Source organism: Odocoileus virginianus, chromosome 9 (assembly GCF_023699985.2).
Source record: "Odocoileus virginianus isolate 20LAN1187 ecotype Illinois chromosome 9, Ovbor_1.2, whole genome shotgun sequence".
Lineage (NCBI taxonomy): Eukaryota > Metazoa > Chordata > Mammalia > Artiodactyla > Cervidae > Odocoileus > Odocoileus virginianus.
In genome coordinates, this window is record NC_069682.1 from 40338057 (window position 1) to 40365325 (window position 27269).

Sequence of the window (27269 nt, forward strand, 5' to 3'; positions counted from 1 at the left end):
GGGAAAATTCAGCACTTTCCAGCTCACCATTTTGCTGACATCACTGTACGTGTTAAATTTTTTTTTAAAAATAAAAGTAATTTTATTTAAAAGTAAATCTCTCATGTCATGGAGTCTCCCTTTCTCAGTGTGAAACAAACTCCAGTAATTCACTTGTGGACTACAGTTTGCATAACATTCAGTCTTTTAAAAAAAGATTTATTGGTGTATCTGCTCTCAGTCGCTCAGTCATGTCTGATTCTTTTTGACCCCACAAACTCTAGCTCACAAGGCACCTCTATTCATGGAATTGGGGTATAGTTGATTTAAAATGTGTTAGTTTCAGGTGATCTAGTGATCTCTTCAAGAAAATTAAAGATACCAAGGGAACATTTCACGCAAAGATGAGCTCAATAAAGGACAGAAATGGTATAGACCTAACAGAAACAGGAGATATTAAGAAGAGGTGGCAAGAATACACAGAACTATACAAAAAAGATCTTCATGACCCAGATAACCACGATGGTGTGATCACTCACCTAGAGCCAGACATCTTGGAATGTGAAGTCAAGTGGGCCTTAGGAAGCATCACTGAGAACAAAGCTAGTGGAGGTGACGGAATTCCAGTTGAGCTATTTCAAATGCTAAAACATGATGCTGTGAAAGTGCTGCACTCAATATGCCAGCAAATTTGGAAAATTCAAATCTTGCTGTCTCTAAAACAGCAAAGTGGCCACAGGACTGGAAAAGGTCAGTTCTCATTCCAATCCCAAAGAAAGGCAATGCCAAAGAATGTTCACACTACCGTACAATTGCACTCATCTCACATGCTAGCAAAGTAATGCTCAAAATTCTCCAAGCCAGGCTTCAGCAGTACATGAACCATAAACTTCCAGATGTTCAAGCTGGATTTAGAAAAGGCAGAGGAACCAGAGATCAAATTGCCAACATCCATTGGATCATTAAAAAAGCAAGAGAGTTCCAGAAAAACATCTACTTCTGCTTTATTGACTATGCCAGAATTGGTCCAAACCTGCCTGGAAAGCTCGCTGAGAAAACTTCACCTGAGCTATGTGGATCTTTATCTTATTCATTCCCCAACAGCTCTGAAGGTCAGTGAGAGTTATTTTACTTTGGTTATGAATGTCATTAAGAGTGAAATAAAAAGACATAGTTTGTGAAAGTGGGACGAATCATACGTAATACTTGACATTCTCTTTGTTTTTTCTTTTTTCTGCACCTATCCCCATTCCAGCTCACTGTTCCAGTCCCAGACTGAAGGGTTAGTTGTTGTTCAGTTTCTGAGTCATGTCCAACTCTTCGCGACCCCATGGACAGCAGCACGCCAGGCTTCCCTGTCCTTCGTTGTCTCCCAGAGTTTGCTCAAGCTCATGTCCACTGAGTCAGTGATGTCACCCTCCTATCTCATCCTCCATCGTCCCCTTCTCCTCTTGCCCTCAATCTTTCCCAGGATCAGGGTCTTTTCCAATGAGTCAGCTTTTTGCATCTGGTGCCCAAAGTATTGGATGGGTTTAATACTTTCAATGGCTTTGCCTCGATCTTGTGGACAAATGTCTAAATTTTCTAGGCCCTGTGCTCTTGAATTTCGACCTCATGCCCACTGTCTCTGGGGAACATCCTGATGTGGAAACCAGGGAAGGCACAGAATGTGTAATGGAGATGAGACTCAGCCCTGAGATGCTGACAAATCCCTTTCTCATACAACCACCTCCAGGTGGAGAGCAGGGACGGAAGAGTCTTATCCCACAAGAATCGGGACCAAGGAGCCCATTTGGCCATGGCATGACTCTGAGCTCTCACTATGATGGGGTCTTGGGTATCTCAAGTTGTCCTTACACAAGCAATATTTATTAAATCTTCAGGGGTTAAAAACATTTCTAGAAGTGTACTTTTCAATGTACTACATTTCCCTTTTCCTTTCAAGAACAAGGCTAGATTGTTTCATTAGTCTCAAGGTCTAAAGGCTCCAAACAGCTTGGCTGAAGCCAGACACAGCCTGATATAACCTCCTCTTCTTTCCTGTATTCCAGCCTGGGGAGGACCCAGTCCCAGAGGACACCATCGCTTTTGACACAGTGGATCTCTGTACCACGTGGGAGGTGAGTGCAGCTCCAAAGAGGCCATGTCTTAGCATATTGAGGAAGAGAGGACTCACAAGGAATGGGGGAGAGGTGGACGGGGTCCAGTTCTGCCCCTTGTGTAGACGTGGACAAGGCCATGAATGTCCCTGTATCTCAGTTTCACATTCCATCTGTGTAGATTCAGTAAGTAGTCACTGAGTGCCTGTGATGTACTTAGCCCCGGGTACTTCCATGTACTCAGGCTATACCTGTGGACAAGACTAAGATCTCTGGCCCCATAGTGTGGTAGGTCCTACTGGGCAGGGGAGGGATGCAGTGATATAGGAAAGTGAAGCTGATTCAGGGAACCAAGAATGCCAGGATGGTTTGGGGTCACAGATAGGCAATTAAAAACAGAATGGACATGGGACAGTGTTCCCAATGCAGGGGCCCGAGGTTCAATCTGATCAGGGAACTAGATCCTGCATGCTGCAATTAAGAATTCACAGGAAGTAGTAGTTTCTCAGTCATGTCTGACGCTTTGCATCTCCGTGGACTATAGCCCTCTAGGCTCCTCTGTCCATGGAATTCTCCAGGCAAGAACACTGGAATGGATAGCCATTCCCTTCTCCAGGGGCTATATCCAACCCAGGAATGGAACCTCTGTCTCCCACATTTTGGGCAGATTCATTACCATCTTAGCCAGTAGGGAAGCCCCAAGAATACCAGAGTAGGTTGCCATTCCTTTCTCCAGGGGAATCTTCCTGACCCAGGAATTGAACCTGGGTCTTCTGCATAGCTGGCATATTCTTTATGATCTGAGCCACCAGGGAAGCCAAGAGTTCGCATGCCATTGCCAAAGATCCCACATGCTACAACTAAGAACTGGCACAGCCAATAAATAAATTGAATAATTTGTTAAGGAAAAGAAAAACAGAAGGGACATTGCAGTCCTCTTTGAGAACGTGGCATTTGACCAAAGACTTTCAGGAGATGAAATTTATTAAGCAATCATCTGGAGGAAGACTGATGTAGGCATAAAGAAAATCAAAGCAAAGGTTTTAACGTAGGAGAAATCTGTGTGCACATGCTAAGTCACTTCAGTCGTATCCAACTCTGTGACCCTATGGACTGTAGCCTGCCAGGCTCCTCTGTCATGGGATTCTCCAGGCAAGAATCCTGAAGTGGGTTGCCATGCCCTTCTCCAGGGGATCTTTCCTAACCCAGGGATTGAACCCAGTTCTCTTGCATGTCTTGCATTGGCAGGTTTACTATTTTACTTTACTACTAATGCCACCTGGGAAGCCCAGGAGAAAGCTCACCATGCTCAAAAAACATCAAGGAACTGGTGGGGCTGGAGCCCAATGAGTTTGATGTCAATCATAGGAAAGGAGGTCAAAGAGAAAATAGGAAGCCAGTGGTCTGGGAGGCGAGCATGGCAGCTTCCTGTTTCCCAGGCTATGCCTGGCTCAAGCTCCTTTCTCCTAGCACTTGTTCTGCTAGTGTTTTACCAGATTTTTCTAGGTGATCACCTAACAATCATACTGGTTCTCTTAACCCTGCCTGGGCTGCTTTCATCCTTTTCTTTTTCTATCTTCTTAGCCAATTAAAAAATTATTTTTAAAAATAGTTCTCATTCTCCTATTTCTCATCCTCCTCCTATTGGCCAACTCCTGTCTTATTTATTGCAGTCTGCATCTTGCATTCTCCCTCACCCAGCGCCACTCATGCTATCATTTAGTATGCTTCTCTAGCCAGTTACCCCTCATCATCCCTCCCACCCCAGGCCCTGGAGAAGTGTAAGGACACAGGGCTGACCAAGTCCATCAGGGTGTCCAACTTTAACCACAAGCAGCTGGAGAAGGTCCTGAACAAGCCGGGGCTCAAGCATAAGCCCGTCTGCAACCAGGTAATCCCCTCATCAATCTGCCCCCGATCTCTTCTCCCTCCTCACCAGCTTGCTCTTCCCTCATTTGAACAAAGTCACCAAATGGCACTTCCCTCTTTTCCACTGACCTTGGGACATCAGCTGCTTCAAGAGAACAGAATGTATTTTAAGTTACTGAAGATATTGCTAAACATGGTGTCCATTTATTTTTATTTCTTTTATTTGTTTCTGTTCCCATGGCATTTTACAAGAAACATCCAGGAGTCAGGTTGAAGTATAATCTACTAGGTGTTATGGTAGTTGACCCTAGAAATTCAGAGCTAGCAAATGATTGACTTTTCTCATAAAAGGTCAGTAATATTGGGACACTCATGCATCAGAGAGAATGGGTAATTCATCTTTTAATGGCTCTTTTGAGTCCTTTGTCATGAGATAACCACTGGGATTCTTTTTTGAAGTTTTTATTTCATCTTGGAGAACAGTCAATGAACAATGCTGTTTGTTTCAGGAGTACAGCAAAGTGATTCAGTTACACATATACATGCATCTAGTCCATTTAGGATTATTTTACCAACTGTTGTTGTTTTCCAGTGGCTCAGTCATGCCTGACTCTTTGTGACCCCATGGACTGCACCACGCCCAACTTCCTTGTCCTTCGCTATCTCCTGGAGTTTCCTCAAAATCATGCTCATTGAGTCTGTGATGCCATCCAACCATCTCATCCTCTGTCACCCCCTTTTCCTCATGCTCTCAATCTTCCCAGCATCAGGGTCTTTTCCAACGAGTCAGTTCTTCACATCAGGTGGCCAAAGTTCTGGAGCTTCAGCTTCAGCATCAGTCCTTGCTGATGTTTTTCCCAATTAAGTTGCTGCATAATGTTGAACAGATTTCCCTGTGCCACAGAGTAATTACTTGTTGGTTATCCATTTTACATATAGTAGTGGGCACATGGTATGAAATCACTCCCAAATGATATGAATGTACTGAATGCCTTTGAACTGTAGACTTAAAAATGGGTAAAATGGTAAAAGTATGTAATGAAGCTTTTACTCCCATAAAAAAGTAAAAGTTAAAAAAATTTAGTAGTCTATTTGTTAAGACAAACTCACATTAATGAGCAACACATACACTTCCTTATCTTGGAGAATAGGGAAGGAAACCAGGAGTGTAAAAATATTAATAACTGGCATCACTTCTTCCTGGCAGAGGACCTACATTTCTACATGATCTCATCTCCTTCTAGACATCTCATGTCTAAAGGCAATCCATATATTAGATATTAGTAAGGCTTAGTGTTTTCTTCCTTGTAGATAAAAATAAAAGCAGAAGTTCTAAAAATGTTTACTTTTTGTCCTCTGGGAGATTTACCTCCACTTTGGAGATTACCGAGTTGAGAAAGGAAAGAAAATTGGCTGCTAAGGGTTCTTTCTTGGGGAGGGAAGGAGGGATGAATAGAGAAAGCACAAGGCATTTTTAGGCAGGAACACTGTTGGGTCTTGTGCACCATGGTCACAGCTGTGGATGACGGTCATGTGCTGGCCCTTGTTGCTGGTATTTGTAAATAATTCCGACACTGTGAATATAGCTCTGTGTGTTCCTTGTACATTTGGGGATGGTGATCCTGCTGACCCCACATGCTAATACTTCTGCTTGGCAATTTACAGGTGGGATGTCACCCTTACCTCAACCAGAGCAAACTGCTAGAGTTCTGCAAGTCCAAGGACATTCTCCTCGTTGCCTACACTCACTTGGGTTGACTTAAGGAAGAAATGGTAATGATTTCTATAAAGGTATTCTGATTCTAGATGCTGTGTCTTCTGGAGCCATCTCTCAACTGTCTGGGGGAAATTAAAGATAGTTAGCAGGAATGATCCATCTTTACAAACCCTTTACCTCGCCTACATTTTGAGGACTCAATAAAGTATTATTGAATAAAAAGTAATTATTGCCCGAGTGCTAAGTCCCTTCAGTCGTGTCTGATTCTTTGCGACTCTATGGACTATAGCCCAGCAGGCTCATCTGTCCGTGGGATTCTCCAGGCAAAAATACTGGAGTGGGTTGCTATTTCCTCCTCCAGGGGATCTTGCTGACCCAGGGATCGAACCCGCATCTCTTATGTCTCCTGCATTGGCAGGTGGATTCTTTACCACTAATGCCACCTGGGAAGCACAAATTATTATTGCTAATTAAAATGTTCATCCAATTCAAAAGCTTTGGCTTTAAAGGCTAACAAAGTTTCCAAGTCATGATTCTGACACTTAGTATTTGAGTGATATGAGACAAATAACCGTTTCTGTAAGTTTTAATTTCTTAATCTCTTGAAGAGGAATATAGATGTGTACCTTTTAGCACTTGAGTACAAAACAGAGACAGTCAAGTGCATCTTTTGAAATAACAAATTCTTATAAAATTCTTGACTATTTGTTACAATGGTGGTCATTGGGGCTGACTTGGAACAACAGTTTTGCCTTCTTGACTTATTCCATATTTTGCTAAGTTTCTAAAAAATGTTTAAAAGATGAAAAAAAAAAAAAAAAAAACCTGATTTTCCCTTCTCACCTCACTTTCTCTTGTCTTTCTTCTTTGACTTTACCAAAAAAGGCAAAGGAGCTATTGAGACAGCCAGAGTGTCATGAGGAAGATTCCAGGGGATTAACCACCCCTAGCCTGATTAAACTAACCCAGGTAGAAAGGATGTGCAACCTCAGAAACAAAGCATCTCTGTCTCCTTCCCAGGGTGAAAAAGGAAAATCCGGCTCTCCTGCAGGATCCGGTCCTCAATGCCATTGCTGAAAAGCGCTGGTGAACTCCAGCCCAGGTAGCCCTGTGCTACCAGCTGCAGCGGGGTGTGGTGGCTCTGGCCAAGAGCTTCAATGAGAAGAGGATCAAGGAGGACTTCCAGGTACCTGTAGGATTGTGGGCAGCAAGAGGCTGACAGAGACACATTGTCTGTCCCCTGGGATGGGTTGTTTGGGAGGTTCCCAATGTGTATTTGGGTAGAGTTTATCTCCCTATGTTCTCTATGGGTATATTTGCTGTATTTAACTCTCCTGTCCTCCAAACCTACAAGACGGGAAGCACAGTGTTTGGAAAGAACAGTCTACAGAGGGTTTGAGCCAAGTTTAAGTCTCAACCCTCATTTTTACTCCACAGTATGGCCCTGAATAAATCATCTCTTGATTTCTTCAGCTAAAAAAATGAAGGAGTTTGTGGAGATCAGATCTGGGCTCAGAAATTTCTACAATTCCTTGGCTATCACCACAGTCACCCAAAGTCTCTGAGGGTGACCTGAATTACCAACCTCAACTCTCTGAATGGACAAATTTCTGTGACTTTTGCCAGGGATGAACCCCAGGTTCATGTAAACTACACAAGTTCCTACATAAATGTGTGTGTCGGTATCTGCATGCAGGGGACAGGTAGGGGTGGGTGGCAGTACTTGCCTCTGGGAAATTGAATTGGTCGTCTCATATTTCTGATAGGTTTTTGAATTCCAGTTGACCCCAGAGGACATGGGATGTCTGGATGGCCTAAATAGAAACATATGCTATTTTGACCATGGCGAGTAAGTAGCTGGTTCCACTGTAGACGCTATAGGAGCAGGGTAAGGAGGGAATTCCACTTATTCTAGTCCACAAAGGACAGAGTCCTCTGTTGCCTCTTCTTTTAGGGAAGTGGATGGAAAACCTCTCTTTACTTCAAGCCCTCATACCCTTGTTGCTCCACGCCCCTCAGTCCATATTCTTCCTGAATTCCAGAATCGATCAACACGTTGACATCCTTTGCACGTACTTTCAGGTCTCCTCGCTCTTCTTTGTCTTACTCCTTGGTCTAAAACCTGGCTTTTGTGAAGTATTTTATTATGTCAGATATGTGATTTTTACTGGAATAAAATTAAAGCATTTAAATTTGAACGGCAGAGATAAAGGAGAAGAAACTGGACCAAAGTTTATATAGATAATATTTTTCTAGTGGAAATAAAATAGCATGCAGATTTTCAAAAAAATAAAAAATAAAACCTGGCTACATCCTGGTCTCTGCCTGTGTCATCAGTTTCCTCCTCCCCGGGAGAATATATATACATATATAACTGACTCACTTTGCTATACACCTGAAACTAACACAGCATTTTTAATCAACTATACTCCAATAGAATATAAAAATTAAATTGAAAAAGTAAAGATACTGCTATTCTCTAGGAAAAAACCAAAGGTCTGATCAGGAAGCCCTCTCCTTGGCATCTGGTGGCCTGCCTTCTCACTTGGAGCAAAGGCCAAAGTCCTCACAGTGCCTACAGAGGCAGCAGGACCGGCCCCCCGTGTCTCTGCCTCCACTTAGGTCCTGCTGCCCAGCCCCTCGGACTCAGTGCAGCCCAGCGGCCTCTGTGCTGCCCCATGTGTCAGGCCCATCTCAGGGCCTCTGCCCGAGCTGTTTTCTCTACCCAGAATGCTCTTCCTCCAGATAGCCGGGTGTTCCCTCTCTCCCCAATGTCAGTCTTAACTCAGATGGCACCACCGGGGCACCTGCTCTGTCATTTCATCTAGAAAGGCGGTCCAGCCCAGCACAACACTTCCTCCCTCTGGGTCCTGCTCGGTCTCTCTCTTGGCACATCTCCCTCGTTAACATAGCACATGGTTTGTTAACCTGTGCTGTGTACTTTCTGCTTATCATAGAACAGTAGAGTCCTAGGGAAGGAATTTTAAGAAACTATTCTCTCCCTGAGTAATTAGTGAATATTGGTTGAATGAATAACAAAATAGTAGGGTAGAGTAACAGACAATGAAGAAGCAGGCAGTAATTTTTAGCAATTAATACCAGTCATTTTAATCAATAATAATTATCCAGTGATTTAGCACCACCTATTTTGTTTTTAGTTTATCTTTTATTTATTTTTTCCCATTTATTTTTATTAGTTGGAGGCTAATTACTTTACAATATTGTAGTGGTTTTTGCCATACATTGACATGAATCAGCCATGGATTTATATATATTCCCCATCCTGATCCCCCCTCCCACCTCCCTCTCCACCCCATCCCTCTGGGTCTTCCCAGTGCACCAGGCCCGAGCACTTCTCTCATGCATCCAACCTGGGCTGGTGATCTGTTTCACCCTAGATAATATACATGCTTCGATGCTGTTCTCTCAAAACATCCCACCCTCGCTTCTCCCACAGAGTCCAAAACTCTGTTCTGTACATCTGTGTCTCTTTTCCTGTTTTGCATATAGGGTTATTGTTACCATCTTTCTAAATTCCATATATATGCGTTAGTATACTGTATTGGTATTTATCTTTCTGGCTTACTTCACTCTGTATAATGGGCTCCAGTTTCATCCATCTCATTAGAACTGATTCAAATGAATTCTTTTTAATGGCTGAGTAATATTCCATGGTGTATATGTACCACAGCTTCCTTATCCATTCTTCTGCTGATGGGCATCTAGTTTGCTTCCATGTCCTGGCTATTACAAACAGTAGCACCACCTATCTCAAAAATGATGACTTTATATATACAAAGAGTTTACCTTCTTTGCCAAAATGGAAACCCTTGTTGAAGTGGCTTATATTATAATCACCCTATCTATTTCTAGATCTAATATATAATTTTTCACCCAGTGAAGTCACAGGTAAAATATTTCTTAGTTCTTGGAAGAAATTGAACAACAGTACTGTTCTTGTCACCTTCCTCATCATCACCTTGAAATATTTGTTAACTTCAGGTATTAAGCCATAATGACACTGGTTTAAAAGAGGAAGAACTCATGTCTGCCCTCTTCAGAGTTTATAATATCGACACAAATTGTTTATCTCCTTATGCTGTAGAATAAAAAACCTACAAAAATGTAATATATTAGTTTATTTTTGTACATGTGCCCAAGTGCATGTAAGCATATTTATTTTCTACAATGTGTTGATTACACTGCAATGCAATTGCACATAGTGGTTATAAAACTGGTTGGGCTTGTACTTGTCCAAAAGGAAAATTACATCAATTCTCTTGCTTCAGTTTAGTTCAGTTCATTTGCTTAGTCATGTCTGACTCTTTGCAGTCCCGTGGACTGCAGCACGCCAGGCCTCCCTGTCCATCACCAACTCCCAGAGTTTACTCAAATTCATGTCCATTGAGTCAGTGATGCCATCCAACATCTCATCCTCTGTCGGCCCCTTCTTCTCCCACCTTCAATCTTTCCCAGCATCAGGGTCTTTCCAAACGTCAGTTCTTTGCATCAGGTGGCCAAAATATTGGAGTTTCAGCTTCAGCATCAGTCTTTCCAATGAATATTCAGGACTGATTTCCTTTAGGATTGACTGGTTGGATCTCCTTGCAGTCCAAGGGACTCTCAAGAGTCTTCTCCAATGCCACAGTTCAAAAGCATCAATTCTTCAGCACTCAGCTTTCTTTATAGTCCAACTCACACATCCATACATGACTACTGGAAAAACCATAGCTTTGACTAGACAGATCTTTGTTGGCAAAGTAATGTCTCGGCTTTTTAATATGCTATCTAGGTTGGTCATAACTTTCCTTCCAATGAGTTAAGCATCTTCTAATGTCATGGCTGCAGTCACCACCTGCAGTGATTTTGGAGCCCCCAAAAATAAAGTCTGTCATTGTTTCCACTGTTTCCCCATCTATTTGCCATTAAGTGATGAGACCAGATGCCATGATCTGTTTTCTGAATGTTGAGCTTTAAGCCAACTTTTTCACTCTGCTCTTTCATTTTCATCAAGAGGTTCTTTAGTTCTTTCCTTTCTGCCATAAAGGGGGCTGTCATCTGCATATCTGAGGTTATCGATATTTCTCCCAGCAATCTTGATTCCAGCTTGTGCTTCATCCAGCCCAGCATTTCTCATGATGTATTCTGCATGTAAGTTAAATAAGCAGGGTGTCAATATACAGCTTTAACATACTCCTTTCCCAATGTGGAACAAGTCTGTTGTTCCATGTCCAGTTCTAACTGTTGTTTCCTGACCTGCATACAGATTTCTCAAGAGGCAGGTCAGGTTTTCTGGTATTCCCATCTCTTTCAGAATTTTCCACAGTTTATTGTGATCCACACAGTCAAAGGCTTTTGCCTAGTCAATAAAGCAGAAACAGATGTTTTTCTGGAACTCTCTTGCTTTTTCAATGATCCAATGGATGTTGGCAATTTGATCTCTGGTTCTTCTGCCTTTTCTAAATCCACCTTGAACATCTGGAATTTCACCGTTCACGTACTGCTGAAGCCAGGCTTGGAGAATTTTGAACACTAATTTGCCAACGTGTGAGATGAGGTGCAATTTTGCGGTAGTTTGAGCATTCTTTGGCATTGTCTTTCTTTGGGATTAGAATGAAAACTGACCTTTTCCAGTCCTGTGGCCACTGCTGAGTTTTCCAAATTTGCTGGCTTATTAGTGCAGCAATTTCACTGCATCATCTTTTAGGATTTGAAACAGCTCAACTGGAATCCCATCACCTCCACTAGCTTTGTTTGTAGTGATGCTTCCTAAGGTTCACTTGACTTTGCATTTCAGGATGTCTGGCTCTAGGTGAGTGATCACACCATAGTGATTATCTGGGTCGTGAAGATCTTTTCTGTATATTCTTCTGTGTATTCTTGCCACCTCTTCTTAATATCTTCTGCTTCTCTTAGGTCCATACCATTTCTGTCCTTTATTGTGCCTATCTTTGCATTATATATTCCCTTGGTATCTCTAATTTTCTTGAAGAGATCTCTAGTCTTTCCCATTCTATTGCTTTCCTCTGTCTTTGCACTGATCATTGAATAGGCCTTTCTTCTCTCTCCTTGCTATTCTTTGGAACTCTGCCTTCAAATCGGTGCATCTTTCCTTTTCTCCTTTGCTTTTTGCTTCTCTTTTCACAGATATTTGTAAGGCCTCCTCAGCCATTTTGCTTTTTCACATTTCTTTTTTGGGGGGATGGCCTTGATTCGTGTCTCCTGTACAATATCATGAACCTCCATCCATAGTTCTTCAGGCACTCTATCAGATCCAACCCCTTGAACCTATTTGTCACTTCCACTGTATAATCATAAGGGATTTGATTTAGGTCACACCTGAATGGACTAGTGGTTTTTCCCTACTTTCTGCAATTTAAGTCTGAATTTGGCAATAAGGAGTTCATGATCTCTTGCTTAAGCCAGTTTAAAAGAAACCTCTCTACTCAGCCCAGAAACAGGTACTTGACTAAAACTTTCTCTTTATCTCTTAGATTTGCTCATCATCCAGATTACCCATTTCATGAGGAATATTAACAACTGTCTGTGGTTGCTCCAGAGTTCTTGCATTGGTGTTGATGATCAAAGCACATCTCAAGGATGAGAAGGTGCCTGCTTTATTAGACATCACTTAGCCTGGTCAGTCATGATACTACAGTAGGAAATAAAAATCTCTAAACCCAGTCTTTTTCCCCAAAAGTAAATAAAGACACAATTCAAACAATCCAACATACTGCTTGTTTAGCTTTTTCATCTTTTCCCCCCTGTGGAACAGATTGAAATGCTGATATCCCTGGAAGTGATCATAGAGGATGGAGCCCTCAGAAAAAGCTTACCATAGTATATTTTCCAAATTTTCCAGGTGTGGCTTTTCACCTGTCTATAGTTCTTATGTGTTTTTTCCTCTTCCATTCAGTGAATTTCCCACAGTATGCAATTTTATGAGATCTTTTAAAGGGATCTAAAGCTTAATGAACACACAATATCCCCATTGTCTAGATTTCCATTAAAAATTACTCATTATTCCCAAAACAAGGAAGGCATCAAATTGAATTTTAAAAGACAAGCTACTGATGCCTACACTAAGACAACTGAGATATCAGAATGATTTTAGAGTATCCATCATGAAAACGTTTCAATAAGCCATTACAAATGTACTCGGGACAAATGAAAAAGTAGAAAGTTTCAACCCGGAAACAGAGTGTCCTAGCAAAGAAACAGAATACATAAAGAAAAACCAAATGAAAGCTTTAGAAGTGAAAAATACAGTAGTGAGAATTAAAAACTTGTGGATGAACTCAATAGACCTGAAGGAACAGAATAAATAGTGTTCTGAAAGATAAAGCAATATGAATTACTCAGAGGGAATCAGAAAAAGTAGGTTAAAAAAAAAAAGGAACAGTGCCTTGGGGACCAGAGGAGCAATAACAAAAGATGTAACATTCATGTGATTAGAGTGGGGGAAACAGGGAGATGTTCGTCAAAAGGGTATCAACCTTTAGTCGTGAGATGAGTAAGTTCTGAGGATCTACTGTACACCAAGGTGACTGTAGTTAATAATACTGTATGCATAATTGAATTTGCTTACAGATCCTAAGGGTTCCCAACAAAACAAACACAAACAAACAAGTAATGCAGAGTTGATGGATGTTAATTAGCTTGATTCTATGTGGGGACCATTTCACAATGTATATGCATAGCAGACCATCATTATACGTAAAATTTCAATTGTCAATTATACATCAATAAATCTGAAAAAAAGTGATGAATCTCATTAAATGTCCTTTCATGGAATCAAACAATAGAACTGACAATGAGGAGAATACTGAGTTTATAAATATTATAATTTTAAAAATTGAGTTTTATATTTATTATGCTAGTGTCTACTATCTACTAGAGTAAATCTCAAGCTTTCTCAGCACTTAGAAGGGAACTATGTTAGGTGATGGGAGTTAACTCATCATTTCACAGTGTGCCTGGATAGCAGATCAGAATCCGCCTGCAATGTAGGAGACCAGGGTTTCCATCCTTGGGTCAGGAAGATGCCTGGAGAAGGGAATGGCTATTGCTTCAGTATTTTTGCCTGGAGAATTCCATGGCATGTAGCCTGGTGGGCTACAGTCCATGTGGTTGCAAAGAATCGGACACAGCTGAACGACTAACACTTTTACTTCATAGCAGATCACCATGCCATGCACTTAAAATATGCCGTTTGTTGATTATACCTCAAGAAAGCTGGAGAACCAGAGAAGGGACTGGGGCAGAAGTGGGAAGGACAGTTATAAAAGGGATGCCCGTGATGATGGCAAAGTCCTGTGTCCTGACTGTGGTCATGACTCATGAAATAAATGTGAAAAAATTGCACAGAACTAAATGCATGTGCGTTGCTAAGTCACTTCAGTCATATCCGACTTTTTGTGACCCCATGGATTGTAGCCTGTAAGGCTCCTCTGTCCATGGGGAGTCTCCAGCAAGAATACTGGAGTGGGTTGCCATGCCCTCCTCCAGGGGATTTTCCTCACCCAGGGATCGAATCTGGGTCTCCTGCATTGCAGGTGGAGTCTTTACCCCTGAGTCATAGGTCAAGCCCAACTAAACGCACACCCAGCACAAATCTAGGAAAATATGAACATGGTCAGTAGGTTGCATGGATGTTGATATTCTGGTTGTGACACGCGGCTGTTGGATTTGCAAGACAGTAATGGTGGAGGAATAGATGGGACACAAGCTTGCTCTGTATTCTTTTTGAACAGCAAGTGAATCCATGATCATCTCAAACTAAAAGTTTACTTTAAGGACTGCACCGGTGGGCCAGTGATTAAGACTGTGTTCTCCTACTGCAGGGGGGCACAGGTTTGATCCCCAGTCAGGGAACCAAGATCTCACATGCCAAAAAAGAAAAAAAAAGAAAACGCTTACTTTAAAAAGAGCCACTGAAAACTTGGCATCAGCTCCACATGTTCTCCTCCCTTTTGCATTCCTTTCTAGTCAGAAGAATTTTGATGTGGCTCTAGCTTTGGGCCCTCCCTACTTACTGTGGAATAAAAAAATAAAATTCTGCCCAGAGCACAGGCTGGAGGAAATGGGAATAAAAACAGTCTGGGCCATGAAAACCAGGAGGTGAATGAATACACACCCTCTTCTATGGAAATGAACTTTGGAAACTGGATGCCAGTCCTGAGATTTGGCACTGCTATCACCAAAACCATCACCAACTCAGTGGACATGGGTTTGGGTGGACTCCGGGAGTTGGTGATGCACAGGGAGGCCTGGTGTGCTGCGGTTCACGGGGTCGCAAAGAGTCAGACACGACTGAGCGACTGAACTGAACTGAACTGAACACCAAAACAGTGGGCTTCCCTGGTGGCTCAGTTGGTAAAGAATCCCCCTGTAATGCGGGAGACCTGGGTTTGATTCCTGGGTCCAGAAGATCCGCTGAAAAGGGACCAGCTACCTACTCCGGTATTCTTGGGCTTCCCCGGTGGCTCCAACTTAAAGAATCCGCCTGCAATGCAGGAGACCTGCCTTCAGTCACCAGGTTGGGAAGATCCCCTGGAGAAGGGAAAGGCTAACCACTCCAGTATTCTGGCCTGGGAAATTCCATGGACAGTATAGTCCATGGGGTCACAAAGAGTCAGACATGACTGAGCAACTTTCACTTTGTTACCAAAACAAGATTACTGAGGGGGGTGGGAGACGGAATTAAAAAAGAGGGGATGAGACCAGGAGAAAAACAGTCCTTCCTTTCTGGGAAGTGTTTTTAAATTCAAATTTTAATTTTTTCCCACAACCGCAAATGATTAAGCATAAATATAACTTGTCTATAGCAACATACTCTTACTTGAGAATTTGGAGGGGAGCCCTTCTTTTTTCCTAAAGTTCAATGCTTAAAGGCTCAAATGCTACCAATTAATATGCACATTTTTAATGATTTTAAAATATAATACCAAATTGTTTCCAGGAGCATCTACATAAATTTATAATCCTACCCAAAATTACTGAAAGTGCTATTTTTTCAATATACTTCAAGTGTTTTGGAGGTTGATTTTTTTTTTTTATTTTGGGTGGAGAAACTGGAAAATCACTGTCAATTCAGTTTTTATTTCTGTTATAATTAATTTGCTCCCTGGTTTTTGGACATTCAAATCCTAGCCTCAACCTTCATAATCACGTAATCTTTGGGAATTATTCAGCCACCTTGTGCCTGTCTTCTTAAGAGAATTCAGCATGTTCTGCAAATTAAATGCCTAGTGGGCTTCCCAGGTGGTTCGAGTGGTAAAGAATCTGCCTACAATGCAGGAGAGGCAGGAGACCCGGGTTCGATCCCTGAGTTGAGAAGATCTCTTGGAGGAGGGCATGCAACCCACTCCAGTATTCTTGCCTGGAGAATCCCATGGACAGAGGAGCCTGGCGAGCTCGTCCATAGGGTCACAAAGAGTCAGACACAACCACACAGCACAATGTGGTAAGTAATCAATAACTGTTACTGTGCTCCTCCAATATCACCCTTTTAAACTGGGAATTTATCATTTCCTTATTTATAAGAACTGCATTATGGTTTTATTACTTTTGTCTTGTGTTTTAGACAGGTTGGAAATCATTTTTTCCAGGCTATGGAAACCTGTCCCCTATGGCAGTACATTACCATCAGTGAGGGATGGGACAGTGGCAGGCTGCTGAGCACACCATTTTGTTGTGTGTTGTGTAAGGATTTTGCTTTAAAACCATCTGGGGGTATTGGCAGGGAACAGAGGATCAGAGACAAAGCAAGAAGGGCCAGGGACTAATAATGGCTGAAGCTGAGTGGTGGGGGTGGAGATTCCTTATATTGTAGACATTCCAACTTTTCCATAACATAATTTTTTTTTTAATGGGAAGGCAAATTATTCATGAGTCATTGAATATCCCTGTTTGAGGGTGTAGACCTCCCAGCGCTCTTGTGAGAACCCAGCACACTGTGGGCTCCTTGGATTTTAAAACCTGAATGGGTCTCAGTGGAAAGTGATCACCGCTCTCATGAAGCCTCCACCTTCAGGCACAGACCATATTCAGTTCTTGGGACTTCTCAGGGAACCCACCCAAATCAAGCTGAGTCCCCTGCCCTGTCCAGGGCTGCCCTGAGTTGGCGAGGATTCATCTGGGCTGAGCAGGGTCCTCAGAACTCTGTTCTGAAGGGATAGTCCTTGTGATTTTCAGTACTGAAAAAGAGAAAAACAGGTCAAAGATAGAAGCAGAGAACGGTTATTATTTTTAAGAGAAACGTTGAAAAAATACATTTAACATATTGTTTAAACAGCTGAGTGTATGGACACAGTCTTATAATTTACCTCCAAAGTGGCCTGTCCTTAGACGGGAGAGAATTATGAGAAGGTTAACTTAACCCCAAAGGCGGTAAAGCCCTGTGCAGGGAGCAGTCATGCAATCTGGACCTTGCTCCCCATCCTTGAGAAGGTGGGTAAAGGAGCCATATTTACATGGGGAATGTGGCCAAACGGAGATTCCTGTCCAGGCCGAGGAGGTCAGTCATATCCTCTTCTGATAATTCAAAATCAAACACCTGGAAATCAGAAGGAAACGGTCACTAGGAACTTAGTCTGGTAGATCTTCAGCTGAGCTACCTCAGCTGCAAAGCACAGGTGGGGATCCACAGGTGGGGATCAGACTTCCTGTGACACTGGACCAAAACCAGGCGGGCTCAGCCTCTGCTGCTTAGGAATCCCTGGGAAGACAGGTATGCCCTGCGTGCAGCCCACAGGGTAAGGAATGTCCCAGAATAGAAATTTTCCCAACATGCAAACCAAAACAACAGCACAAGATGAAACAAAACACCATCACAATAACAAAACCAATAAAACCCCCCAAGAAACACAGACCAAAAACATTTCTTCCATATACCCACTTGGTGAGGGAGACCTGGTCCCTGGAGGCATTGATGCTCACTGTGTAGTTGTTCTTTCTTGTCCTGCGAAAGCAGTATTCTAAGCAGCTCTCCCTTCTTCCTATACCTAACAAACGTGTGGACTATGACCCTTGCCGGCATTAAGAGCTGGTCCACTCAGGGACATCCAACCTTGAGCCCACAGCTGAGAAGCTGGGGCCGGGGGAGGGGCAGAGACTGGCCTAGCCTCTACCTGCATAGAAATCAGTGACTTCGTGGCAACCAAAGCAGAAATCAGAGACTCAGTGGCAACCAAAGTTCTGCCTGGAGAGAAAGCTGGAGCCCCGACACATCAGGGCCAGGGCAGTCTGGGTGCAGTGGCTGGCACGAGGGTGAAGGTCAGCCTTGAAAGAACTCTGACTGCAGCCCTGCCTGCCCACCCCCACCCCCTGTTCCATCCAGTCCAGTTCCAATAGCTCCGGGCTGGGAAGGGTCTGTCTCTACTCCAGAGGCCTCACCCTGACACCCCTGGGTGTTAAAGCCACAGGGGGTGCGGCTGCTGGCTCTCGACATCAAGACATCCCTTCCCCAAGCTAAGAGGTGACCCCAAAGCCTCTGATGCCATGTGATTCAAAAGGAGGAAGCACTTTCCTGGAAGTTCTCGAGAATCCGCTTTGGGTTGACAGATTTGGGAATCACTCTTACGTTCCTCTGGATCTGAAATCGGATCAAAATCTGCAGGGAAAGAAAAGTCCAACATCAGACGCAGGGCATTACCAGGGTCAGAGCTCAGCACTTTCCCTGACAGTCATGCTTTATCGTGCAGTGAAAGTCCAGAAGTCCACAATGGGAGCATGTGCTTTCATTCTGAGTCATTCAGAAACCCAACTGGGATTCTCTGAGCAGTTCTATCGGGAGAAGCTCAGAGGACTTGCATGCACCTTAAGGAGAAATCACTGTCATGCCCCGTCCCCAAATGATGAGGCAGTGGAGCCAGGACATGGCGACCCCCGTCTACCTGGGCTGCGGACTTCCTGTGCTTCTGAGCGATCGTCTGGATCGTAGGGTCTTCCATCAGGTGCATGCCCCCACTGGAAAGCAGAGTACAGGGCAGAGGCCACGAGGGCAAATGAACATGCTTCCTTCTTTAGGAAAACCTCACGCTTCCTCCAAACACATAATCTAGACATATTTTTGTCATGCTACTTGCTCATCATAGGAAACTTAAATGATGCAGAGAAGCTGCCACTCAAATCCTCCCACTCAGACAAACCACTGCTAATGTTACAGGGGAGGCAACTAGACACACAGCTTTTCACATACACTTGGCTTTTTCTCAAGAACCAGGAGGCAATGTTGGAGGCCACGGGGCAGTGGGTCTCTGTGCTTCGGCCCCTCTGACCTCTTAGCTTGGGTACAGCCATTCCCTGCTTGGGCCTCAACTCAGGGCCCCTGGAGCATCCCTACCTGCAGCCACCGAGGGGCAGGTAAGCTGTCACAGACACGTTTCTTGATTGGCAGAAACTGATCAAGTTCTTCTGAGTGAGATACGGGTGGCACTCGATCTACAAGATGACAGCTCTTCAGGAAAACAGTCCACCCGAAAAGGGGCCCACATTCCTTCCTGGACCCTTTCACTGCTGAGCTAGGACCCACTTCTAGTGTCTCCACTGGGAAGTGGAAAAGCCTGGACTGTGGGCCCCGAGACACCAGCCCACTGGGAAGACCTACATCAGGAGCACTTAAACCTTCCCTGCTCTCCCAGGCCATCCTCATCACTTTAGGTAAAAACCTTGGCCTCCCATCTGCTCTATGTACACAGAGAAGAATGGCAACCCATGGTCACAGGCGGGTATGGAGCCCACAAGGCACAGGCTGAGTGAAGGGCTAGGACACAGACACTACGTGCGGGAAGCAGCATGGTGTCCGTACCAAGTGCTAACACTCCTCAGTGCTGCTGGAAACCAGAAGAGCGGCTGCCCTTCCTGAGGGAGGGGGCACTGAAAGGAGCATCCTGGGGCTTCTGGCAGGCCATGGGGCTGGTCATGTTGGTTTACTGGTCCGCATGCTGGCCAGAGCCAGGCTAAGCTTATGAGATGGTCTCAAGCTCTGTTCTTACGTGAGCACTGTTTTGTATGGACTCAACACTTTAACAAAAAGTTTAAAATAAAGTACTGCAAGAATGCACTTTCTACTTGCAGTGCCAGCCTGTCTAGAGAACTCAACACTCCTGCCGGCACTAGTCATTTCTCTGCATTAACCTCTTGGCAGTCTGTGATCTGGGCTGAAGGCCATCCATTCGTCCACGCCTTTCAGGCTGCAATGTGCCAGACTGGAGAGCAGGGGGGTTCCTGTGCTTTTCCATGAAGCCCACTCACCTTGGAGCATCACCATCGAAGGGTGAGGGCCTCTGGGACCGCTCCATTTTTTAATGCACCTGGTGACGCACCCACAGCTGCGCACATGAGCCAAGCTCAGCTCAGGCCCTCGCTCTGGGGGCACAACCTCACCAGACCAGGCTTTCGAGGATCTTCTGCCCCCTCACCCACCGCCTGCCTGACTGCTCCCAGTTTGCGATGCTGACAGCCCTGGGGAAGACACCTACACCTCTCGATCCACCTTTTCTTCCATGGCCCCTGCAGCCTCCTGGAGGTAACGGCTGAAAAGCTGATCCACAGCCTCTGAGCTGACCCCCACGCTCACCTGGTTGGTCACTGGCTTGAACCTCAGGTTGGGTTTATTCAGAATTCTCTCGAGCTGCTCGTGGTTGAAGTTTGACACCCCGATGGCTCTGACCAGGCCTGTGGCCACCAGGTTCTCCATGGCCTAAGGGGGTAGAAAGAACCATGGGGTGTCCGGGCTGGGCCAGCCCCACAGGTGACCCGCACAGGGTCCGAATAATGGCCCCGCCTGCTGTTCGACAGTATTTCCCTCAAGGCTTCTCCAGTGTTTCTGTGCTCTAGGTCTGCTCCCTGTTGCACCACTAGGAGCTGGGGGCCGTGGGCACACCACGGGACCTCAGAGAGCCTGTTTCCTCATCCACACACTGGGGACCACTCCGTCCAGGCCACGGGGCTGGTTAAGGGCCGTGTGAGTAGATGCATACTGAGCTCTCCGCTGAGGGCTGGCGTCGAGCAAACACAGCAGGACGGGCCGCTGTTACCCTGAGTCCCCATCGCCTAGTGTCCGCAGGGCATCCACGCCGGCCTCACCTGCTCGCCCCTCCACCTGGATCATAAGCTGCTTCGGCACCGTAACCTGTGCTCAGCTCCTGCCCCAGTGCAAGTTAATGTCTTCAGGAACAAGGGCAGAACAGCTCTGCTGTTCCCTGACCAGGAGTCGGGCCGCCCTTGGCTTCAAAGGAATGCGGCAGCCTGGTGCCAGGCATGGGCGGCCGTGAGTCTGAGCGGCCACAGCCGGTGACCAGGGTCCCTGTGTCCCTGTGACTCCCTGAAGCAGCAACAGCTGCCCAGACCCTCACTTGGGCCACACAAACAGCCCAGGGTTCGACCCGGATCCTTGAGAACAGGCCACGCAGTGGACAGACGGGCCAGGTGAGCTCGGTTTTGCTGATTTGGTTGTTCGATGAAAGGGGAGGAGAGGCTGGCCTGGCCTGGCATGCCTCCTCATCTGTGACCCCTCCCCGCTCTGCCCGGATGAACCTACACCCCACGCCTGCACCCCTCACCCCACACGAAGAGCTCACACTTTGTCTCCCTGAACTCTGCAAGTTACAGTGTGAGCCTCCTCTTCTGGCCTCCACCCCTCCCTGCCCGTGTAGGGGTCACAGGCACCGGCTTGGCTGGACACCCTGCAGGCAGGAGCCCTCCTCCCAGGCCGGCCGCCCACTGCCCTGTGCCCAACACCCACCGCCCCGACTGGTACGCTCCCGCCTTGCTTCTGCCTCGGCACTTTTCATCTGAACTCTGGTTTGAAATAAGCTACCCCTTCCTCCACTTCTTCCTGCCTGCCCCGAGACGTTCCCTGCCGCCGAAGTTGTGGTTCCGAAATGCTGACAAAGCACTAAAGAGAATTATAGGATGGCAGTGTGGTCGCCACCAGGACACGGAGGAGCAGGTTTTCAAATTTTCCTTCTTTCTGTATGTTTTACACTTTCTATATTTTCTGTAAAGACCATGCGATCTTTTTCTTTACTCAAAACATTCTGAATTAGTCTGAATTAGTTATCCCTAAAGTAAGTGCTTCAGAAAGACGACCGACCTGCGCTGAGGTCCTCAGTCAGGTGTTCGTCCTCAGTTTATGCTGCGAACCAGGGGCCTCTGAACAGGCAGCTGCAGGCCTCACAGTTCCCTCCAGAGACAGTCGGCGGGGCTGGCTTACCTCCCATGTGTCCAGGAAGTCCGTGTTACTAGGGATGATCATGCCGTTGTGGTCCATGGGCAAGTCTGCCTCTCCGGACTGCGAGAGCCAGAAGGAAAGGTGCTCACTGGGGGCTCAGGGTGACCCTCGGAGAGGACAGGGAGGAAGGGAGGGAAGAACACTGGTCCAGATTGCAGGAAGCCTGGGCTCCGCTCCAACACACAGCTAACCTCCAGTACTCTGAACGTCACTGCCCACCGCTCACCCAACGGGGAAGCAAGACCTGTAATCCATGACAGCAGCCAGAAAACTGTTTGGCAATTTCAGGCAAAAAAAAGTGGAGTCTTTCATGTCCTAAGGGCCCCATCTCCCAAGTTCACTGGTAGGATCATCCCTCTTTTCTTAGAATCCCCATCATGACGAGAGATAGTGAATCGAGAACTAGTACAAGGGTGCCGGGAGGTGCAGGGCAGAGAAAGATGGCTACAATACTGAAGTGGGTTGCCACCTCCTCAGGGGATCTTCCTGATCCAGGGATGGAACCGACATCTCTTGTGTCTCCTGCACTGGGAGGTGGATTCCTTACCACTAGCATCACCTGGGAAGTGCCAGAGGATGGCAGGAAATTTTTAAAAACCTAAAGCCAGCCATCAGCACAGCCTCAGGGGTTGGTCTGCAAGCTCTCCACCCAACCGGCTTTAGCCACCCGAGGCCGGTCAAAGGGGACGCCTGTGTATGAAAAAAAATGATGGGCTGAGAGGCAGATCTGTAGGGCACTAGAGCCTAGGGGCTCTGAGGTCCTCCAGCCCATGCCTCCCCAGAGCTGAGTCCCAGGGGAACCATGTGCTCACTCCGACGCCTGCTGAATGATGTCAGGGCACTGCCAGGAAGGGAGGTGTGGCCTATGGGGGTCTCGCCGTCTTGTACCTTGAAGCCCATGGGCCAGTGCATGAGGTAGAGGTCCAAGTAGTCCAGTTTCAAGGCCTTCAGACTCCGGGTGCAGGCTGTTTTCACCAGGGGCTTCTTATGGCAGGTGCACCAGAGCTGCAGGGGGAGGGAGGAAGCACAGACACGATGGCCACAGAGCCCGTGAGAGCTGTGAGCACACACCTGCCTGCTGGCCCAAGATCTTCAAGATGCACGATGTCCAGGACCCCTTGGCAGTAAATACAACGGGGCAGGGACACATCCTTTGGGCACCCCGGGATCCTCCATGGCTGCCCTTGTTCAGGCGGTCAACGTCTCCTGTCTCCTGTAACAAGCGGCTAACAATCTCCTCGACACCACACCAGCCTTGCTTCTATACAACACAGTTCCCTATGTGACAACTTTCAACCGTGCTCCTTTCTAAGTGGAAAAGAGTGAACTTCTAAGACGAAATCCTGACTTCTTCCACAGTCCGGCCTGTCCACTTCCCCAACCTGTCAGCTCTCTGCTGCCCAACAGTTTTCCATTTGGGAATCTCAGCCAAGATTCTTAGGGGGTCCCTGCACCTGTGGTGTCCTGTGCCCCGTGCCTTTGCTCATGTCACACTGTCTCTGATCCCCCTGACCTGCAATGCTCCCAGCCTGTGCATGGAGCTCCACAAGTCCTGTCCCCTGGGTTCAAGTACAGATGGAGTCATCAGCTCCTACAAAGGAGACTGGAAAACCCTACCCATGCTGTTCCCACGGTCAGTGGCCCTCTCTCTCTACACGAGAAGTCCTACCTTGCTGACAATAAATAGGTTCTCCCGTCTCACCACGCCCTCCTTGATCTTGGACTGGACTCCCACTCCGACCTCATTCTCGTTGTGGTACACGTACGCACAGTCCACGTGGCGGTAGCCCACGTCTATCGCCACTTTTACAGCCTCTGTTACCTCCCCTGGAACCGCCTGCAAGGCAAGAAGTCAGCCACCTGGACTCAGGACCGCCTGACCCCAACAACCCCTGTTCACTCTAGAACACAGAGTCAACAAGCCATAAAAAGTGAATTTACTGAGTTGGTACTTGTATTCATCCATCCTAAAATGAGGAACGTCAGTCAGAAAGAATTTACAGATAATCTACTTTCCTTTACTTATTTGGGGAAAATGCTTTAGGTATGTTTGGTGCCTGCAAATGACTGAGCTAGAGGCTGTGCTACTGGAATGAAGGTGCGCATAAATAAATTTAGGATGAATAATGGTGACAGGTGTGATGCAAGGAGGTACAGACTCACCCACAACGCACAAAGGCCATCAGCCCAAGTGTAAAGGCAGATAGGTGCATGCAAAGACAATCCACCACACAGAGCATTGCCAGAAGCCAAAGGAACACAATGGATGCTATCAGCAATGTGCAAGTTCAGAAAAGAAATGCTCTCTGTAAAGGGGGCTGCTCGAGCAGGCAAGGGGCCTGGGGCAGGGGAAGAGGCTCACACCACCACTAAACCCCACATCCCTAAGGGGTCTCAGCTCACAGGGTGCTTTCTCCCTTGAACATCACATCACCCTGTGAGATGCATCTGTCATAATGATCTTCACTGAATGAGAACACATTCAGAGCGGATGAGAGCTAATGAACCAAGCATCCACTTCAGAGTTGGGAGGACCACCAAGAAATCAGAAAGAAGAGAAAATGAATATAATAATGAACATCAAATACAAATTGATAGAGAAGACCAACAATGCTTGTGGTTGGTTTTTTGAAAAATCAATTTTTTTTTTTTTTTTTTTTTGCTGTTGGTTCTTTTTTTTTGGCCACACAGCACAGCATATGGGATCTCAGTGCTCCAACCAGGGACTGAGCCAGGGCTCCCAGCAGTAGGAGGTGGAGCCCTAACCACTGGACCTCAAGGGGATTCCCTAAAATAGACAAACTTTGGACAAGACTGAGGAGACCAAGTTTTTTTTTTTAAATGACATGAAAGAAAAGCAGTACATACAGATAAAAAATACATATTTAAAAAACTAAGGAACTATTATCAATGACTAGAAGCCAACAATTTGGAAAAGTGAAATGAAATGGAAAAATTCCTAGAAAAAGTTAAGAAGAAATAAAGCTCAAGTGTTCTATAACTATTTTTTTAAATAAAGCAATTAAACACAATACACAGAATTTTACAAAATTTTCCAGTTAGAATTCATACCAATTAAAAACAAAGTTCTGACAAGAGGAAATACTTTCAACTTATTTTACTTGACCACAATAAATTAAACTATTAATACATCCCTGACCTCTACCAGTTGGTAAGTGGATAGAAGAAATAATTTAAATAATATTTTGATGAGTAAGGGTGATCATTCTAATTCCTGTGTGTGCCCATTGGTGTCTGACTCTTTTGCGACCCCATGGACCATAACCCGCCAGTCTCCTCTGTCCATGGGATACTCCAGGCAAGAATACTAGAGTGGGTTGCCATTTCCTATTCCAGGTGATCTTCCTGACCCGAGGATAGAACCCCTGTCTCATGTCTCCTGCATTGGCAGGCAGATTCTTTACCACTAGCACCAGCAACCAATAACTTTCTATGTGAATTCTTAAACAAATATCTCTTTATTAAAGACTTTTAAAAAGAAAGCAAATTTGAAAGGCTTTATAATTAGTGCTGTCTAAATTACTGACAGGGATTAGAAAAAAACAAGAAGAGGAAGGTCCAAAGTACTTCCACTAAAGATTAAGGCAGGAGGGGAAGGGGACAACAGAGGATGAGATGGTTTGATGGCATCACTAACTCTACGGACACGAGTTTGAGCAAGCTCTGGGACTCTGATGATGAACAGGGAAGCCTGGAGGGCTGCAGTCCACGGGGTCGCAAAGAGTTGGACATGACTGAGCTACTGAACTGAACGTCCACTATCAGGTTTTTACACTGGGAAGTAAAAGTTTGAAAGTTTCTTTTTAAAACCAAATTAGCAACGACAGCATTTTCCTGTCTCTTTGGTACAGACACTTCCCCATCTTCCTGATGCCTGCTGCTCTGATCTGTCAGGCGACCGTTTCCTGCCCTTATCCAAGCCTGACAATCTTTTCTTCTGGGCTTTCCCAGGCTTTTTTTTTTTTTCCTCTGAACAATTATAATGAGGCGGGGTGGGGGGCGGGTGGCTTCTGTGGTGGCTCAGTGGCAAAAAATCCTCCTGCCAATGCAGGAGACACGGGCTTGACCCCAGATCTGGAAAGATCCCATATGCCTCGGGGCAACCAAGCCTGTGTGCCACAACTAGGGAGCCTGTGCTCTAGAGCCCGGGGAGCTGCAACTGCTGGAGATCATGCACCCTAGAGCTCTGGCTTCCCAACAAAAGAAGCCACCACAATGAGAAGCTCAGCTAGAGCAACTAGAGAAAGCCCGGGGAGCAAGAAGACCCATTGTAGCCAAAAACAAACAAACAAACAAACAAAAATAAACAGTGATTGGGAAGGACAATCCCCAATTCTAGAAAATCTAATGTCTAAATACTCCATCTTCCAAAAGCCGGAGGCGGGCCCCTTCCAGGTGCCAGCGACCAGCTGGACCTGCGGAGGCTGTGGCAGGTGTCCCCAGGTAGGTGGCGCTCCACGCAGGGGCGTGTCGAAGGAAGGCACCGCCCCTCCTCAACCAAAACGCCGCCTCACCTTCCAGGTGCCCAGGCCCAGGATAGGTATCTCCTCCATGGCTCGGAGCGCGTCCCCGCCTGCCCGCGCGGCTCCCCAGGGCCGCTACCCAAGTGGACGCCGGACAGGTTGCCGGCAGCAGCAGAGGCCACCTGGGTTTGCTGCCGGCGCAAAGGCGGCGGAAGAAGCCAAAGCGGCCTCGGCCGTGGACACGGCCCGCTGTTGGGGCCGATGGTGGTTCTTCGAATAACTGACGTGAGCCGGCGCAGGGCGAGACAGCCCAGGAGGGGCCTGACCTGGCCCTCGGTCTCCTAGCAACGCCTCCCCCCCTATTCCGGCGGCTCTCAGCCTCCGGATCTAGGTGGGGATCCCGAGGTTCGCAGGGGCGGCTGGGCCAGGCCACCCCCAGGGCAACGGGGAGAGGCTTCGTGTCCCCCTCTCTGAGCGCCTGGGAGGAGGATAGGCCCCCGAGACTCCTCCCTTGGCGTGGGGGAGGGAGGGGGCGGCTTCCGGGTGCCAGAAGGAAGTTCTTTTTGCTCCTCTACAAGTTGCTGTGCTTGGGTGGAACCCTGAGGGTCTACGGTACCGTGCTAGAATTGGTGGCCTTAGCTCCCCGTTGGTGACCCAGTGCTCCGAGTCCTGGGAATGTTTTCTAACTCCCGGAGTCTGTGGGAGCAGAGCGCAGCCTGGAGACCCGGGGAGTCTGGGACGCGGTGGGCACCGGGCCGCATCTCTGGGGACCAGGGATGAGACCTTCCCTGCAGTTTCCAGTCCGCAGATGGGAGTGGGCGGAGCCATTGCGGGAGTCCCGGCCTGCGGTTCCCCTCCCCTTGCTCCCGCACCCAAGACGGACT

General features: G+C 46.3%; 1 protein-coding gene and 1 pseudogene across 2 annotated transcripts; one reads left to right on the plus strand and one right to left on the minus strand.

The window, feature by feature from the left end:
• The first annotated feature begins 222 nt into the window (after window positions 1-222).
• Window positions 223-12361, plus strand: LOC110142550 (prostaglandin F synthase 1-like; annotated as a pseudogene).
• A 3058-nt stretch (window positions 12362-15419) lies between these two features.
• Window positions 15420-26966, minus strand: AKR1E2 (aldo-keto reductase family 1 member E2). Of its 2 annotated transcripts, XM_070472268.1 has the most exons (10): window positions 26437-26966; window positions 23571-23738; window positions 22790-22906; window positions 21884-21961; window positions 20246-20368; window positions 19010-19107; window positions 18561-18633; window positions 18193-18277; window positions 17139-17220; window positions 15420-16862 (listed from the first exon to the last, which is right to left on the minus strand). In XM_070472268.1, the coding sequence occupies exons 1-10, from the start codon at window positions 26473-26475 to the stop codon at window positions 16820-16822; spliced, it is 906 nt and encodes a 301-aa protein (XP_070328369.1). In that variant the 5' UTR covers window positions 26476-26966; the 3' UTR covers window positions 15420-16819. The 2 variants fall into 2 exon arrangements, with proteins under 2 accessions (XP_070328369.1, XP_070328370.1); XM_070472269.1 differs by lacking the exon at window positions 23571-23738 and having other exon boundaries at window positions 26437-26961.
• Window positions 26967-27269: the final 303 nt, after the last annotated feature.

Bases quoted from the DNA above. Each gene is read 5' to 3' on its own strand.
- AKR1E2 (XM_070472268.1), bottom strand. From the start codon at position 26,475: ATGGAGGAGATACCTATCCTGGGCCTGGGCACCTGGAAG. The intron at 22,907-23,570 runs GTAGGACTTCTC...CTCCCCCTGCAG, and splicing joins ACCTATTTATTGTCAGCAAG to CTCTGGTGCACCTGCCATAA. The intron at 16,863-17,138 runs GTAAATATGGCT...TCTCTTTTTCAG, and splicing joins CGTTTGGCCACATTCCCCAT to TACTGAAAATCACAAGGACT.